A 13,400-nucleotide genomic window follows, 5' to 3' on the forward strand; every position below is an offset into this window, starting at 1 on the left:
GTGGATTGAGGTGGATTTCAACTACCGAATTTAAAATTATATCAGGAAGCAGTTTGTTTAGTGTGGATAAAAGAATGGATAATACTGTTAAACAAAAAACTCTTAGTGCTGGAAGGTCACGGAAATAAATCTGGCTGGCACGCGTATTTGTATTATGGAATAAAGATGGACGGTTTTTTCTCTCCATTATATAAGAAATAATTTGCTAAATACATGGATGAAATATAAGAAATATGGAGATGAGAGAAGACCGTTATGGATAGTGCCAGCTGAAGTAATAAAAAAATAACGGCTGAGATAGGTGAAGAAAAGTGGTTGTCATATAATCAATTATTAAAAATACAAAGTGGCAAAATAGAATTGAAAACTACTGAAGAGTTGAATAATAAATATGATTGGTTCCAAATGCAACAAATAAAGAGCTTGGTGGATAACGATATCAAAACTAAAGGAATAAGAAAAGAACAAACAGAAATGGAAAAAGTTCTGCTTGAAGATAATGAAAATTAATTTCAAAAATACATAAATTACTTTTGAAATGGTCTACGGAGGATGAAGTAGTGAAATCACAAATGATTAAATGGGCAATTAATGTAAATAAAGAAATACAGATGGAAACTTGGGAATACTTGTGGAAGAATTCTATGAAGCTCTCGACGTGTCATAATATTAAAGAGAACTGTTTTAAAATGATGAATAGGTGGAATATGACTCCTAAAACATTGGCAAAGCTGAACAATAAGATGTTGGAAATGTAAAAAACATGAAGGTTCTTTCTACCATATGTGGTGGACTTGTGAAAGAGCAAAAAAGTATTGGCAGATGATTCAGCAAGAAATTTCTAAGATCTTGGGATATGAATTTAAGAAAGTTGCAGAGACTTTTCTATTGGGATTACAAATGGAAAAATTTCCAAAAGAAGATAGAACTGTAATTTGGTACTTGCTTTGGTACTGCGCATTATATGGGCAGTTGTGGAAGCAAGAAAAAATACCAGAGAAATGGGATTGGATTATAAAAGTTATGACATGGAGTGAAATGGACAAATTAACAAGAATATTAAGAGACTATGATTTAGAAGTTTTTAAGACGGAGTGGAAAAAGTTTAAAAGATATGTAGAAAAAGAGTGGAAGATAAAAGGACATTGGACAATTTTTGATAATGATTAAGTTTTAAAAAGAAGAATATAAATTTTTGTTTTAATAGTTAAGGGTACCTTTAAATATTTGCATTTTAAGTAAATAACACCGGCGGGGGTCAAGTAACAGGGGGAGGGGTGGGTAGAAAGTAATATATGGGGTAGATAAAAGAAGTTTTTAAAGATGTAAGAAATAGATTTATTACCATACGTTACCAATAAAATTGTTTTAACCACATTTTCTTCTTTGATCAAGTGACAAACTTACTGGATTGAGGGAATACTGTTGATGTATATCTGGATTTCAGTAAAGTTTTTGACAGAGTTCCCTATGATGTTCTGATGGGCAAAATAAAGGCGGTGGACTGGACTCTAGGATAGTTAGGTGGGTATGGAACTGGTTGGAGAACAACAGTCAAAGAATAGTTGTCAATGGCATTTCATCTGAATGCAGGGAAGTGTCCAGTGGGATGCAACAGGGCTCAGTTCTGGAACAGTTACTTTTCAATATTTTTATCAGTGATCTGGAGGAGAGTGTGGAGGGGCTATTTATTAAATTTGCAGATGACACCAATTTGGGAGGAGCAGCAAACACATCAGAAGATAGAGATAAAATTCAACAAGATCTGAACATGCTGGAAAAGTGGGTGGAAGTGAACAAGGTAAGTGCCAACTTCTACATCTGGGTATGAACAACACATATACTGGACGGGGGGATACACTTCTGGGTAGCAGTGTGAGTGAACAAGATCTTGGTGTACAAGTGGGTAAGTTAAATATGAACAGTCAGTGTGATGCAGTGACCAAAAAAGGCTAATGCTACCTTGGGATGTATTAACAGAGGCATAATATCCAGATCACAAGATGTCATAGTCCAACTGCATTGGTCAGGCTGCACCTGGAGTATTGTGTGCAGTTCTGGAGGCCTCACTTCAAAAAGGATGTGGACAGAATGGAATAAGTACAGAGGAGAGTGATGAGGACTATCAGGGGCCTGGAGTCCAAGCCCTATGAGGAAAGGGTGAGGGACTTGGGAATGTTCAGTCTAGAGAAGAGGAGGTTGAGGGTGGCCATGATTGTTCTCTATTTGAAAGGCTGTCACTTAGAGGAGGTCAGGGAGCTGTTCCTGTTGGCAGCAGGGGAGAGGACTCGCAATAATGGGTTTAAATTAAGGGTGGAAAGGTATTAGGAAAAAAGTTTTTTATACAGTAAGAGTTGTTAAACAGTGGAATCCACTACCTAGGAAGGTGGTGAACTCCCCTTCACTGGCAGTCTTTAAGCAGTGGCTAGTCTAGGCTGATCCTGCAATGAGCAGAGGGTTGGACTAAATGGCCTGTATGGTTCCCTCCAATTCTGTGGTTCTGTGATTCTATGAAATCAGATACAAGAACCATGACCCCCACTGAGCTGTGACCTCTTTCCTCTTATGGCCTTTAAGTGAGTTCCAGAGGTGCCCTCTCCAATTTTGCAAGCCAGGCATTAAATACCCAATTAACTCACCCCCAAAAGACCTTTAGTTCTTCCACTGGTCACATTTCCATTGCAGTGCCTACCAAGCTTTCACTTCCAGCAGCAACAGAGTCACTGCCTAATCCAAACAGTGCCACTGTTCTCTCACATGCTACTGCCATCACTCAAGTAATGCCCTCCTGCCACACCAATGCCATCCTGACCATTGATCTCTCACTTAAATTGGACATCGGTGTTCACACAGGGTTGCTCCAAGACATACTACATCTCCTTATATAAACTTTTGTTTCAGACTACTTTTTTGGCCTGGGTTGTTCAAAAATTATTCTTTGACAGTGTGCCATCTGTGCCTGGTCCAATGCTACTTAGATATAACATTCTTTAGGACACTAAAAAAATATTGTAAAAGTCCCCTGCATAAATAAATGGATGCACAGACTCTATATCAGTCTAGATTTTCCTGTTTTGGTCTTTCCCAAGCATTTGTGCCACAACAGATAAAATTGCACTGGTTTTAATTTCAATACAAATGGCTAGTTTATCCAACAGGTTATAAGGCATTCAAAAGTAAAGGCTTGAAGTAAGGCGAGTTGACTCAACCAGCTTTTCCCCTACAACCAAGACAGTGGGAATGGATGAATGGAAAGAATAGAATAGATGAACTCTCAACTCTGCCATGGCAACTTGTTGGGTGACCTTGGGCCAGTCATACACTGTTGGCAAAGGTGGGGTTTCAATGAGATAACTGAAGAAATAAATAAAGTTTTTCAAATGTGTTCCAAATGAACACTATGATCTAGTTCTTGTCTGTCAAATTGTACCAGTCTCACAGAGAGTTATGAAGATGTCAGTACTTGTAAATACATCTAATCTAATTTCAGCATAGAAATATGTCTGGAAAATTCTTTTTTTTAAAAAAGTAGAAAACTGTAGTGTAGAAATGCATAGGTAAACTTAAGTTTGCTTAGCAATATTCCCTGAAGTATCTATTTCATACTCAGCTTTTGAATAAACATGACAATGTATAAATCTAAAACATAAAGGAGGAGGGTTTTTACTAATAGGATGTCTCTTTACTTCTTTCCTTGCATCTGGGAAAGCATAAAAAGTTAATTTTGATACTGATTTAAATCTGCAAATGAGCAACTTTAGTTGCCATTAGTTCATTTGTTCAGCCTCTTGATTAGTTCCTGTGAAATTGTGTGTTCCGGTGCATTCAGCCTTTAATTAGGTCCAGAAAATTATTCAGTCAGAAGGGCACCGTACCTTATGAGAACTGCAGTATTTTTCATTAAATATAGAAGGAAGGAGCTGCTAACCAACCTAGTGAATTAAAGAGAATGAACATTATTGGGAAGATGAATTCTCTAAACAAAGGAAAGTGACCACCCATATGCAGTTCTGCAGCCGAGACTTGTCCCAGTGATATATTTCTATTACCATGGATTAACCTAATATGAAACCCAATTATCCATAGTTACACCTTTTATTAGAGAGAGAGAAAAAAAGAATCTTCTGGTTTTGTTCTTCATATTCCTACCTTATTTAAGGAAACCACTAAACATCTAGATTCTGAGCAGGGCACCACTTGGACAACACTTCGTATATGTGGATCTGAGGAATGACAGTTCTACAACTGCACAGCCTTGTTTGAACTGATCCCTTTACCTTCACTGTTAAATGACAGGTGCTGGTAAAAGCCTGTCTCCATGATTTGTATATTTATTATTTACTTCACTGATACCCTGTCTTTCTCTCTGAGGGGGATCCAAAGCAGCTTACCCTATTCCCTTCTCTTTCATTTTATCATCACAACAAACCTGTGGGGTGGGCTACAATCAATATGTATGACTGGTCCAAGATCACTCAGTGAGCTTCCATGGCAGAATCCAAATTCTAATCTCACATTCTAACCAGTATACCACAATTTTACTCTATTATCTACTGACCCTCTGCCACCCATCACCAGTCACTGCTTGGACCATGAACACTATATAATTCATATTTTAAAAAATGTAAGTCAAAATCTAGCTTAACTTCAGCAATCTTTCATCCCCACCCCAGATTGGCTCAAAATGGTTGAGAAATAAAAGTGTGTTTTTCCCCAACTTAAAATCTGTGACTGAGAAGCCTATACACAGACAGTTTGATCTTTTGCCATGTTCAGTCTTCTAAAATGGAATGTCCACCCCGACCCCCCTTGGGAAATATACACATGATATTCAGATGCCCATGAATCTTCCAGTAACAGATGCACTAGCCCATGTGCACTGAAATGTCAAATTCTGAGATACCCTGAAGTTGCCCCTTGGATGCTGGCTCAAAAAGGAAGTTACTAGACCCATTTTACAGCTTTGTTGTTGTTCAGTGAAGTCCAACTCTTTGTGACCCCATGGACAAAGTCACGCCAGGCCCTCCTGTCTTCCACCATCCTCTGAAATTTTATGGCTACTCTATAGCTATTGCATTCGTAGTTATTTTCTGTTGGCTCAGACTCATGTTCATGTTGGTAATAACTGGAATGAAGATGCTTTTCTTCATGAACAAGTAACATTCAAAGAAGAATTTAAGTGAAAAAAACCTCATAGATTTGGCAACATTGTTCACATCTGTACTTGTTGAAATCCATCTTCAGATATAGCAAAGTATGTGGGAGGACTTCCTTTCTGTGGCAGCTAAGATATTCCATCACAAACTAGAACAGATATGTCAATATTTTAAAGAATGTTTGCAATAAACTCTTCCATGTATTTGTGAAATTTTGTACATAGAACAGAAGAATTTTAAAAACTGTTAGATGTAATGATGACAATGCAAGGTTGCATTACAGTCTAGCCAAATAGTCAACCAGGTCCTTGATCAGAGCCTTACCAACACATCTGGTTCCATCTTCACTTGAATGATACCCTCTGCTGCAAATTAACAGATTCCTTTGACATGTATACGACCCCACAGTATTGATGCAGTTAAATCCAGGCTTACATGGCTCAGAAAGTGATGTGCATTCATTAATGTCTGTAGAAGAGAATGTGTATTAATGTATCAGTATCAGCTATTAAAGTAATCAGAGACCCATCTCCCAGCTGTAGCTCCTTTCCACTCCTTTTTGGTTTGATTTATTATGCAATAAATTCCAGGCTGATGAGAATCTCTTATGCTAACATTTAGAAATTTAACAATATGTAAATCTAATTGGGGGGGGGGGGGGGAGGCTGTGGATTTTAAGAGAAAAAATAGCTGAACTTTTAAGAACATAAATTAAGACTACATTGCTAAAGTTACACTCACCCACACAATTTCCCTCTGGATCTTGTAAAAATCCATCCATGCATCGTTGCTTTGATTCACAATAAAATGATCCTTTTGTATTTTGACATACAAAGTTTATCTGGCAACTGTGAGTTCCTCTCTCACATTCATCAATGTCTTTTAAAGAAAAATAAAAGACGTTCTTAATGAATATACCCACAGATTTTCTAATTTTATTAATTAATATGGAGCCCTAAGTGATATTTTAACAGCAGATGTCTAAAAATGCATGTTTAGCTTCTTAGAGCACGTTTCTTCATGTGTGTAGGATGGTTCAAAGCATTCGGGTGGAACTTGATTCTACAAGATATAAAAATATTACAGTGATGCCCCTGTGAGTGGCATACACAGGAAGAGCCAATCACCGTCCACCATTCAGCCTTGACACTATTCCTCCCATGGACAACCAGCAGACAAGGAGGAGAGGTCCAACTACAATGCAACCCCAAAAGAGGCATGGCCCAAGCAGCTTGCCCACATACCTGTGCAGTGGACAATGTTGGAACTCAGTCCTAAAATGGCTGACTGACTCCATCTTAGGTAATAGTAATGTTGTTTCTGCAATGTCATGCTGAGTCATGCTGCATCATGTTACTGAGGTAAGGTGGGATGACCTCACCTGTAATTAGGCTTTGTGCTGACTCACAGAGCTGATGCAACCTTGCATGATTGGTACGTGTACTTAGGGAAGCTCAGTGAGCCTGCTCAGTCTGCCTGTAAGGATTGTGGGTACTAAGAGGCTTACTATCTGGGTGGCAGCGAACACTGCTGGTGTTGGATCCTATGCTACTGTGCTTGGATCGTGCTGTGTATACTTACTGCTGTATACTGTTATCTACTGAAGTGTGTACTGATTACTGTGTATGACCTTGGCCTGGCAACGACTCTGAATATTGGATACTATTCTGGTAAATATATCTACCATTGAATACAGCTGTTTCTCTTGTCTACTAATTCCTGTGTTTTTGCCTGTCCCTCTCCTTCAGCTCTTCTGCTGCGTGCAAAATACTCTAACATTGGTTATGGACCCAGCACGCTTCCGCTGCGCCCAGTGTTTCCAGAGGTGGTGCTGTTCTGAAGACAGAGGAGGCAACACAGTGTTTTGGAAGAGACGGAGGCAGACTGCCAAGTTGCCCAGGTGTCCAGTGATAAGTAGCAGAGATGGAAGCTGCAAATGTTGTTTCCTTCTCTGGGCTCAGCATTACTAAGCTGAACGGGACTAACTATGCTACGTGGTCCCAGAAGGTCAGTCTGTTATTAAAGCACCAAGAGCTGTGGGAGGTGGTGGCTGCTCCTATCAGTAGCCCGGAGGGTGAAGAGGAGGCTGATGAGGAGGCAGAGGAAGCTGCTGAAGACAGAAAAGCTGTAGACCTTTTGCGTAAAAAGGATGTTAAGGCTTTGTCTTTAATAGGTCTTTCTCTAGACGACTCCCAGCTGGTGCATATAGCAGGACTGGAGACGGCTAATGATTGCTGGAATGCTTTGAAGCAAATTTACGTCTGAGGAACTGTCGGCTCTCAGATACGTTTGGTGAGAAAGCTTCTGCATACCAGGTTGGCAGCTAATGCAGATATGTTATCGCATATAGAGTCTATGCGTAGAATGCTTCTAGAGCTAAGAGAGCATAACCAAATGTTTTCTGAATCACAGGAGGTGTGCATACTTTTAAGTTCCTTAGATGCATCATATGACGCGGTGATAACGAGCCTGGAGGGTTTGCCTGAGACAGGGTTAACCATGAACGTCGTGACTGGATGGCTTCTTGATGAATATGGCAAGAGACAGTCCAATTCCTCTCTACGTGCGGAGAGAAAGCCTGTCTGTAAGCCAGAGAGGGGCAGTGGATTTACTGTTAAGGAGGATCCTGACTGTCAAACAGGTAATGTAATGGCTGTAAGGAAGAAATGCTTCCGGTGTGGCTCTTCTAAACATTTGTTTAGGAATTGTCAAGGCCAGAAAGGGAAAGAGACGGTCTGAAAAGAGGTCAGCTGCTGATAAGAGTGGTAATGTGCATCTCGTTACTACTGGTAAGTCAACTAATCACACTCAATCTTTCCTAATTGACAGCGGAGCGTCGGAGAACCTCTGTAGAGAGAGGAGTTTGTTTACTTCTTACACACCTGTTGATAACCAGTCTGTTGTTTTGGCAGATGGAATTAAAGCAACTGTTTTTGGCGGAGGGAAAGTGTTCCTGCCAAGCCTAAGGAAGGAGCTGCATATGGGTTTTGTTCCTTCACTTAAGATGAATCTGCTGTCTGCATCTGCTCTGTGCAGGGAAGGTTTCAAACTGCAATTTGACACCTTGTGCTGTGAGCTGAAGACCAGTGACGGTGTGTGTGTAAAGGCTATGCTGAAGGAAGATTTATACTTCTTGCATACCAAGGTACAAACGTGTAATAACGTCTGTGTAAATAAACCAGTGCATGATAATTGCTGTCATCTTTTACACAGGAAATTAGGCCATGCTGGTTTTCCTGCTCTAAAGAAGACTGTGGAACAGGCAGAAGGTATTAATCTTAAACCTTGCAAGGAATTTCTTGACTGTGAAATCTGCAAGCTGGTAAAGTCTACAAAAGCTCCTGTGCGTATTCCAAGTAAATTTACTAGTAAAAAACCTCTTGACCTAGTGTTCTTAGACATGATAGGGCCCTTTAAGGAGTCAGTAGGCGGGGCCAAATATGTCTTAAGCATAGAAGATTACTATTCAAGGTATGGGTTTGTTTACCTGTTGAAAGCTAAAACTGAAACCTTTCAAAATATGCAGAATTGGCTAAGGTTTGTTAAGAGAAAAACTGGATATGTGCCTGCATGCATTATTTCTGACTGAGGCTCTGAGTTTGTTAATAAACGTTTTCAAAGTTTATTTGCAGAACTTGGGATTGAGCACTGATTGACTGCTCCATACAGACCTACCCATAATGCTTTTTGTGAGAGAAGAGGCCGTACATTGCAAGACATGTGCCAGTGTATGTTACGTGATGCAGATATGCCCTGGAGATTTGGGGCAGAGGCTATGTGCTGTGCCAACTACAACCTGAACAGAGTTTGGTGTTCATCTACTGGCAAAATACCAGCAAGCCTATGGCATGACAAGGTAACTAACTTGGCAAATTTGCATGTATTTGGAGTTACAGCTTTTGTTCATATTCCTCAACAGCTCAGACGTAAAGGCCAACTGAAGGCTAGACGTATGAGGTTTCTCGGGTATGAGAGAAACGGGAGCTGTTATCGTTTTGGCACGCTCGACAGTCATGAGGTGGTGATTAGTGCTTCAGCCACATTTCTGGAGAGATCAGAGGGCTGGGATCGTTGCACCCAATCGCCAGCGTTCTGTCCTGAGGATGACCAGGGAATCCGGTTACAAGTCAGCTCGATGACTAGCAACCCAGAGGAGGGAGAGGCGGCTGAGTTAACCCCAAAAGAAGAGATGCCTGACGAGGAGGAGATGGAGGAGAAGCCTATTCGTGAGGAATTATCCGGGAGGAATGTGCCAACTGATGAGCCTGCATTGAGGAGATCTACACGTGAAAGAAGAGCTCCCGAGAGATTTAGTCCTGTAATGTCTGCTATACATGAGCCTGAGAAATATACTGACATTTTCTCTTTGTCCAAGGAAGAGCAGTGTAACTGGAGGGCTGCTATGGACGATGAACTTTCTTCCCTGAAACGTTTAAATGTTTATGTTGAGACTGATACTGTACCTGCTGGTGTAAAACCCATAAGCAGTAGATGGGTATACAAGGTGAAAACAGACCAGTCTGGGGGGAAAAAGTATAAGGCGAGGCTTGTAGCACAAGGTTGCAGACAGACTAATGAGACTTATGACGAAGTGTTTGCTCCAACATTAAAGAGCAGTTCACTTCTAACTGCCTTGACTGTGGCAGCTAGAGAAAAACTCCATTTTACACATTTGGATGTCTGTGTGGCATACCTAAATGCTAATTTGGAGCACCAAATTTATTTAAAGAGACCAGAAGGTATTCCTGGTACTGGAAAGGGATACTGGTTGCTTAATAAGAGCTTGTATGGTCTAAAGCAAAGTGGTCATCAATGGTCAAAATGCCTAGTGGGTACACTTAAACAGCTAGGGTTTACCCAGAGCATTGCTGATCCATGTGTGTTTACCAAGGGAAGTGGTGAAACAAGATGTTTTGTTCTTACTTTTGTGGATGACTTGGGGATTCTAACCAAGACAAAGAAACAAACAGATGATATTGTTTCAGCCTTAAGTAAGAAGTTTAAACTGAGAAATCTTGGTACTGTACAGACCTATGTGGGTGTAGATATTGCAAAAACTACACAAGGTTTTAAACTGTCACAAAAACCTAAAATCATAGATTTGTTGGACAAGTACAAGATGACTGATTGCAAAACTGTTTCAACCCCTATGGTGACTGGCTTTGTAAATGATGTTACAGATAGCCCACCATGTAATGTTGAAATGTACAGGTCGTTAATTGGTAGTCTGAGCTATATCAGTAATTGGACACGGCCAGACATATCAGTAGCCTGTAATCTGTTGGCAAGAACTACCCAGAACCCTAAGCAGAATCACTGGATTGCTGCTAAGCGAGTGTTGAGATATTTAAAGAACACTGCTGACTGGTGTCTTTATATCGAACCTAGGGGGGAGCTAGCACTGAAAGTGTATACAGATGCAAGTTTTGCAAGTGACTGTGAAACCAGAAAGTCAACAACAGGTCTTTCCATATATTTGGGAGAGGTATTAGTATGCTGGAAGACACAAAAGCAGCGTGTGGTTGCCTTGTCCACCACAGAAGCAGAGTTCTGCGCCCTTTCTACTGCATGTACTGAGGTAGAATGGTTTAGACAGCTACTAAAGGATCTGCATATAGAGGCAGAGAAACCTGTTGAAATTCTGGAAGACAATCAAGCTGTGATTGAGATTGCAAAAGCAGAAGGAGTAAAGACAAGGAATAGGTACACTGACATACGGTACCAGAATGTCAGATCATGTATCATGGAAGGGTTGATAAACATACAGTATTGTGATACTGGCCACAATACAGCAGATATGTTTACGAAACCCCAGACTATAGAAAAGCATAATGAGCACTGTAAAAGGCTCGGATTGAGAAACGAACAGAACTATTAGGAGGAGAATGTTGGAACTCAGTCCTAAAATGGCTGACTGACTCCATCTTAGGTAATAGTAATGTTGTTTCTGGAATGTCATGCTGAGTCATGCTGCATCATGTTACTGAGGTAAGGTGGGATGACCTCACCTGTAATTAGGCTTTGTGCTGACTCACAGAGCTGATGCAACCTTGCATGATTGGTACATGTACTTAGGGAAGCTCAGTGAGCCTGCTCAGTCTGCCTGTAAGGATTGTGGGTACTAAGAGGCTTACTATCTGGGTGGCAGCGAACACTGCTGGTGTTGGATCCTATGCTACTGTGCTTGGATCGTGCTGTGTATACTTACTGCTGTATACTGTTATCTACTGAAGTGTGTACTGATTACTGTGTATGACCTTGGCCTGGCAACGACTCTGAATATTGGATACTATTCTGGTAAATATATCTACCATTGAATACAGCTGTTTCTCTTGTCTACTAATTCCTGTGTTTTTGCCTGTCCCTCTCCTTCAGCTCTTCTGCTGCGTGCAAAATACTCTAACAGACCTACCCTGTCCTCAGCAAGGTGCTGCCAGTAGAAAAATGATGCCCATGGGGGAGGGAAGGAAGAACCTACAGTCCCTACACCCAGGAACAGCATCCTAACCACTTGGCCAAGAGGACAGGTTCTAAGGTCACATGCCATCAGGCATTAGGCACTCCTCTGCAGATGTGAATTCACCACCAGCTATATGAGACTACTGAACAGGTAATAGTGGAAAGGCACTGTAAAAACATGGCCAGGGATCCTGGTTCAATCCCCACATAGGGAGAGCTGAGAGGCAGGCAAAAGCCTTGAAGCTGACATTTTGCCCCCACAAAACACAAAAGGGTGAACAGGAAAGCCCAGCCAACAGGCCACCCTGGTGATCTACTTCTTTTGGCAGGGATGCCACTGTACAACCCCTCTATGCTGCACCCATGGCAGCAGGTCTATTGCACCAACCCTGGGTTTCCTGTGCCTGTACCATCAAGCTTCATGGCTTATCAGATGCCAGCAGTACTGTGTGGAACCCACAAACTGCCTTCAAGGTGCCACTGGAACTCTGCTATGTTTTTGCAGCTGAACAAAACAGAAGTCCAGTAGCATCAGAAAGACCAACCATAGAGAGCCCATCATGGGTATCCCTAAGTCAGAGCCCAACCTTGAGCAAGTGAAGAGGAAACCCTATGGGAGTGCCACAGATTGGGGGGGAGAAGGATGTGGGGCAAAGAAGGGTGTGGAGCTGGTCTTATCTGCTCATAGACAGGGACAGAGTTGTAGAACACCCCAGACTTTATTGAACAGCAAATGATGAAGGAGTTCAATGGGTGGGGTTGCCAACTCCCTCTTGTCCAGTATGACACCCGTGCCTTTGCAAGATGCTCCCAAGGAGCATGGGGAGACAGGGTGAATTGTCCCTAACAGAGCATGCATATGGATGAGGCAGACCTGCTGCTGCCCAAGTTTAGGATGCTCCAGTAGCCATGCTGGAACCAGTGACTAAGCAGAGTGGCAAGGTCTGCACAAGTTGTGGTCTCAGGTTTTCCTGTTGAATAGCCACTTAGGTTTACACAGAGGCTAAAGAGAAACATGTGCAGCAATGCCAGGTGAGCTTGGCTCGAGTCACTTCCATATGCACACACTACGAGCCTCAGGTGTGGGAGTCAGTACTGTTGAGGTGACATCTGGTCTTATGTCAAGGAGAAGAGAGGGAAAGATGCAGCAGTTGGATTCTCATCATCCTTTAGTTTGAGCCTCTGTGGCACTGCCATGCTGAAATGTGGCTGGGGTACAGCACCATTGGGCCACTCCACTGGCACATCTCAGAGATATACCAGCATATCTCAGAGATACTACATCTCTGTGCAATTTTGCCCACCAACCAGGATTGCCATAAACATTCCCATTCCATCAGATGTACTGATGGAGGCAAGGGATTCTGGTCAACAAGTGCTCATCTATAATCAGTCACTTAATGATAATGTACCACAAGAATCTACTCAATTTTGCTATAACAGACCACAAACAAAATCTATGCAGTCCACTGGCTCAGACTGAAATAACTTTCATATGATTGCCTCTTTTTAAAAGTAAGGTTCCAAACCCAAAAGCATTAATAACTGGGAATGCTAAAATATATTTAAATTAGCATACTATAAATCTGAATTTCAAAATTATTTTCCTTCAACAATTCCTCATCATGACCAGGTCTAAACTAAATCACACATCAAGATTAATGGAAATAGGTTTTGCAATTACTAGTCCTTCTTTTAAATGTACCACTTATGGAAAAAAAAATGTATCTTGAGTCAAAATGCAGATACTTTTGTGCATGCAAGAATACCTGTAAAATATAATAC

The 13,400-nt window shown here is 41.3% G+C and overlaps 1 protein-coding gene across 4 annotated transcripts in view; it reads right to left on the reverse strand.

The window, feature by feature from the left end:
• Nucleotides 1-13,400, reverse strand: part of FBLN2 (fibulin 2) — a 317,538-nt gene that overhangs the window by 27,330 nt on the left and 276,808 nt on the right. For all 4 annotated transcript variants that reach the window (XM_060239829.1, XM_060239832.1, XM_060239828.1 and 1 more), the window contains 2 exons: nucleotides 5,898-6,035; nucleotides 5,481-5,624 (listed from right to left, as the gene is read on the reverse strand). In XM_060239829.1, the coding sequence (XP_060095812.1) occupies nucleotides 5,481-5,624; nucleotides 5,898-6,035 (282 nt within the window). The remainder of the gene's footprint in view (nucleotides 1-5,480; nucleotides 5,625-5,897; nucleotides 6,036-13,400) is intronic.

This window comes from Heteronotia binoei, chromosome 5 (assembly GCF_032191835.1).
Source record: "Heteronotia binoei isolate CCM8104 ecotype False Entrance Well chromosome 5, APGP_CSIRO_Hbin_v1, whole genome shotgun sequence".
NCBI classification, from domain to species: Eukaryota; Metazoa; Chordata; class Lepidosauria; order Squamata; family Gekkonidae; genus Heteronotia; species Heteronotia binoei.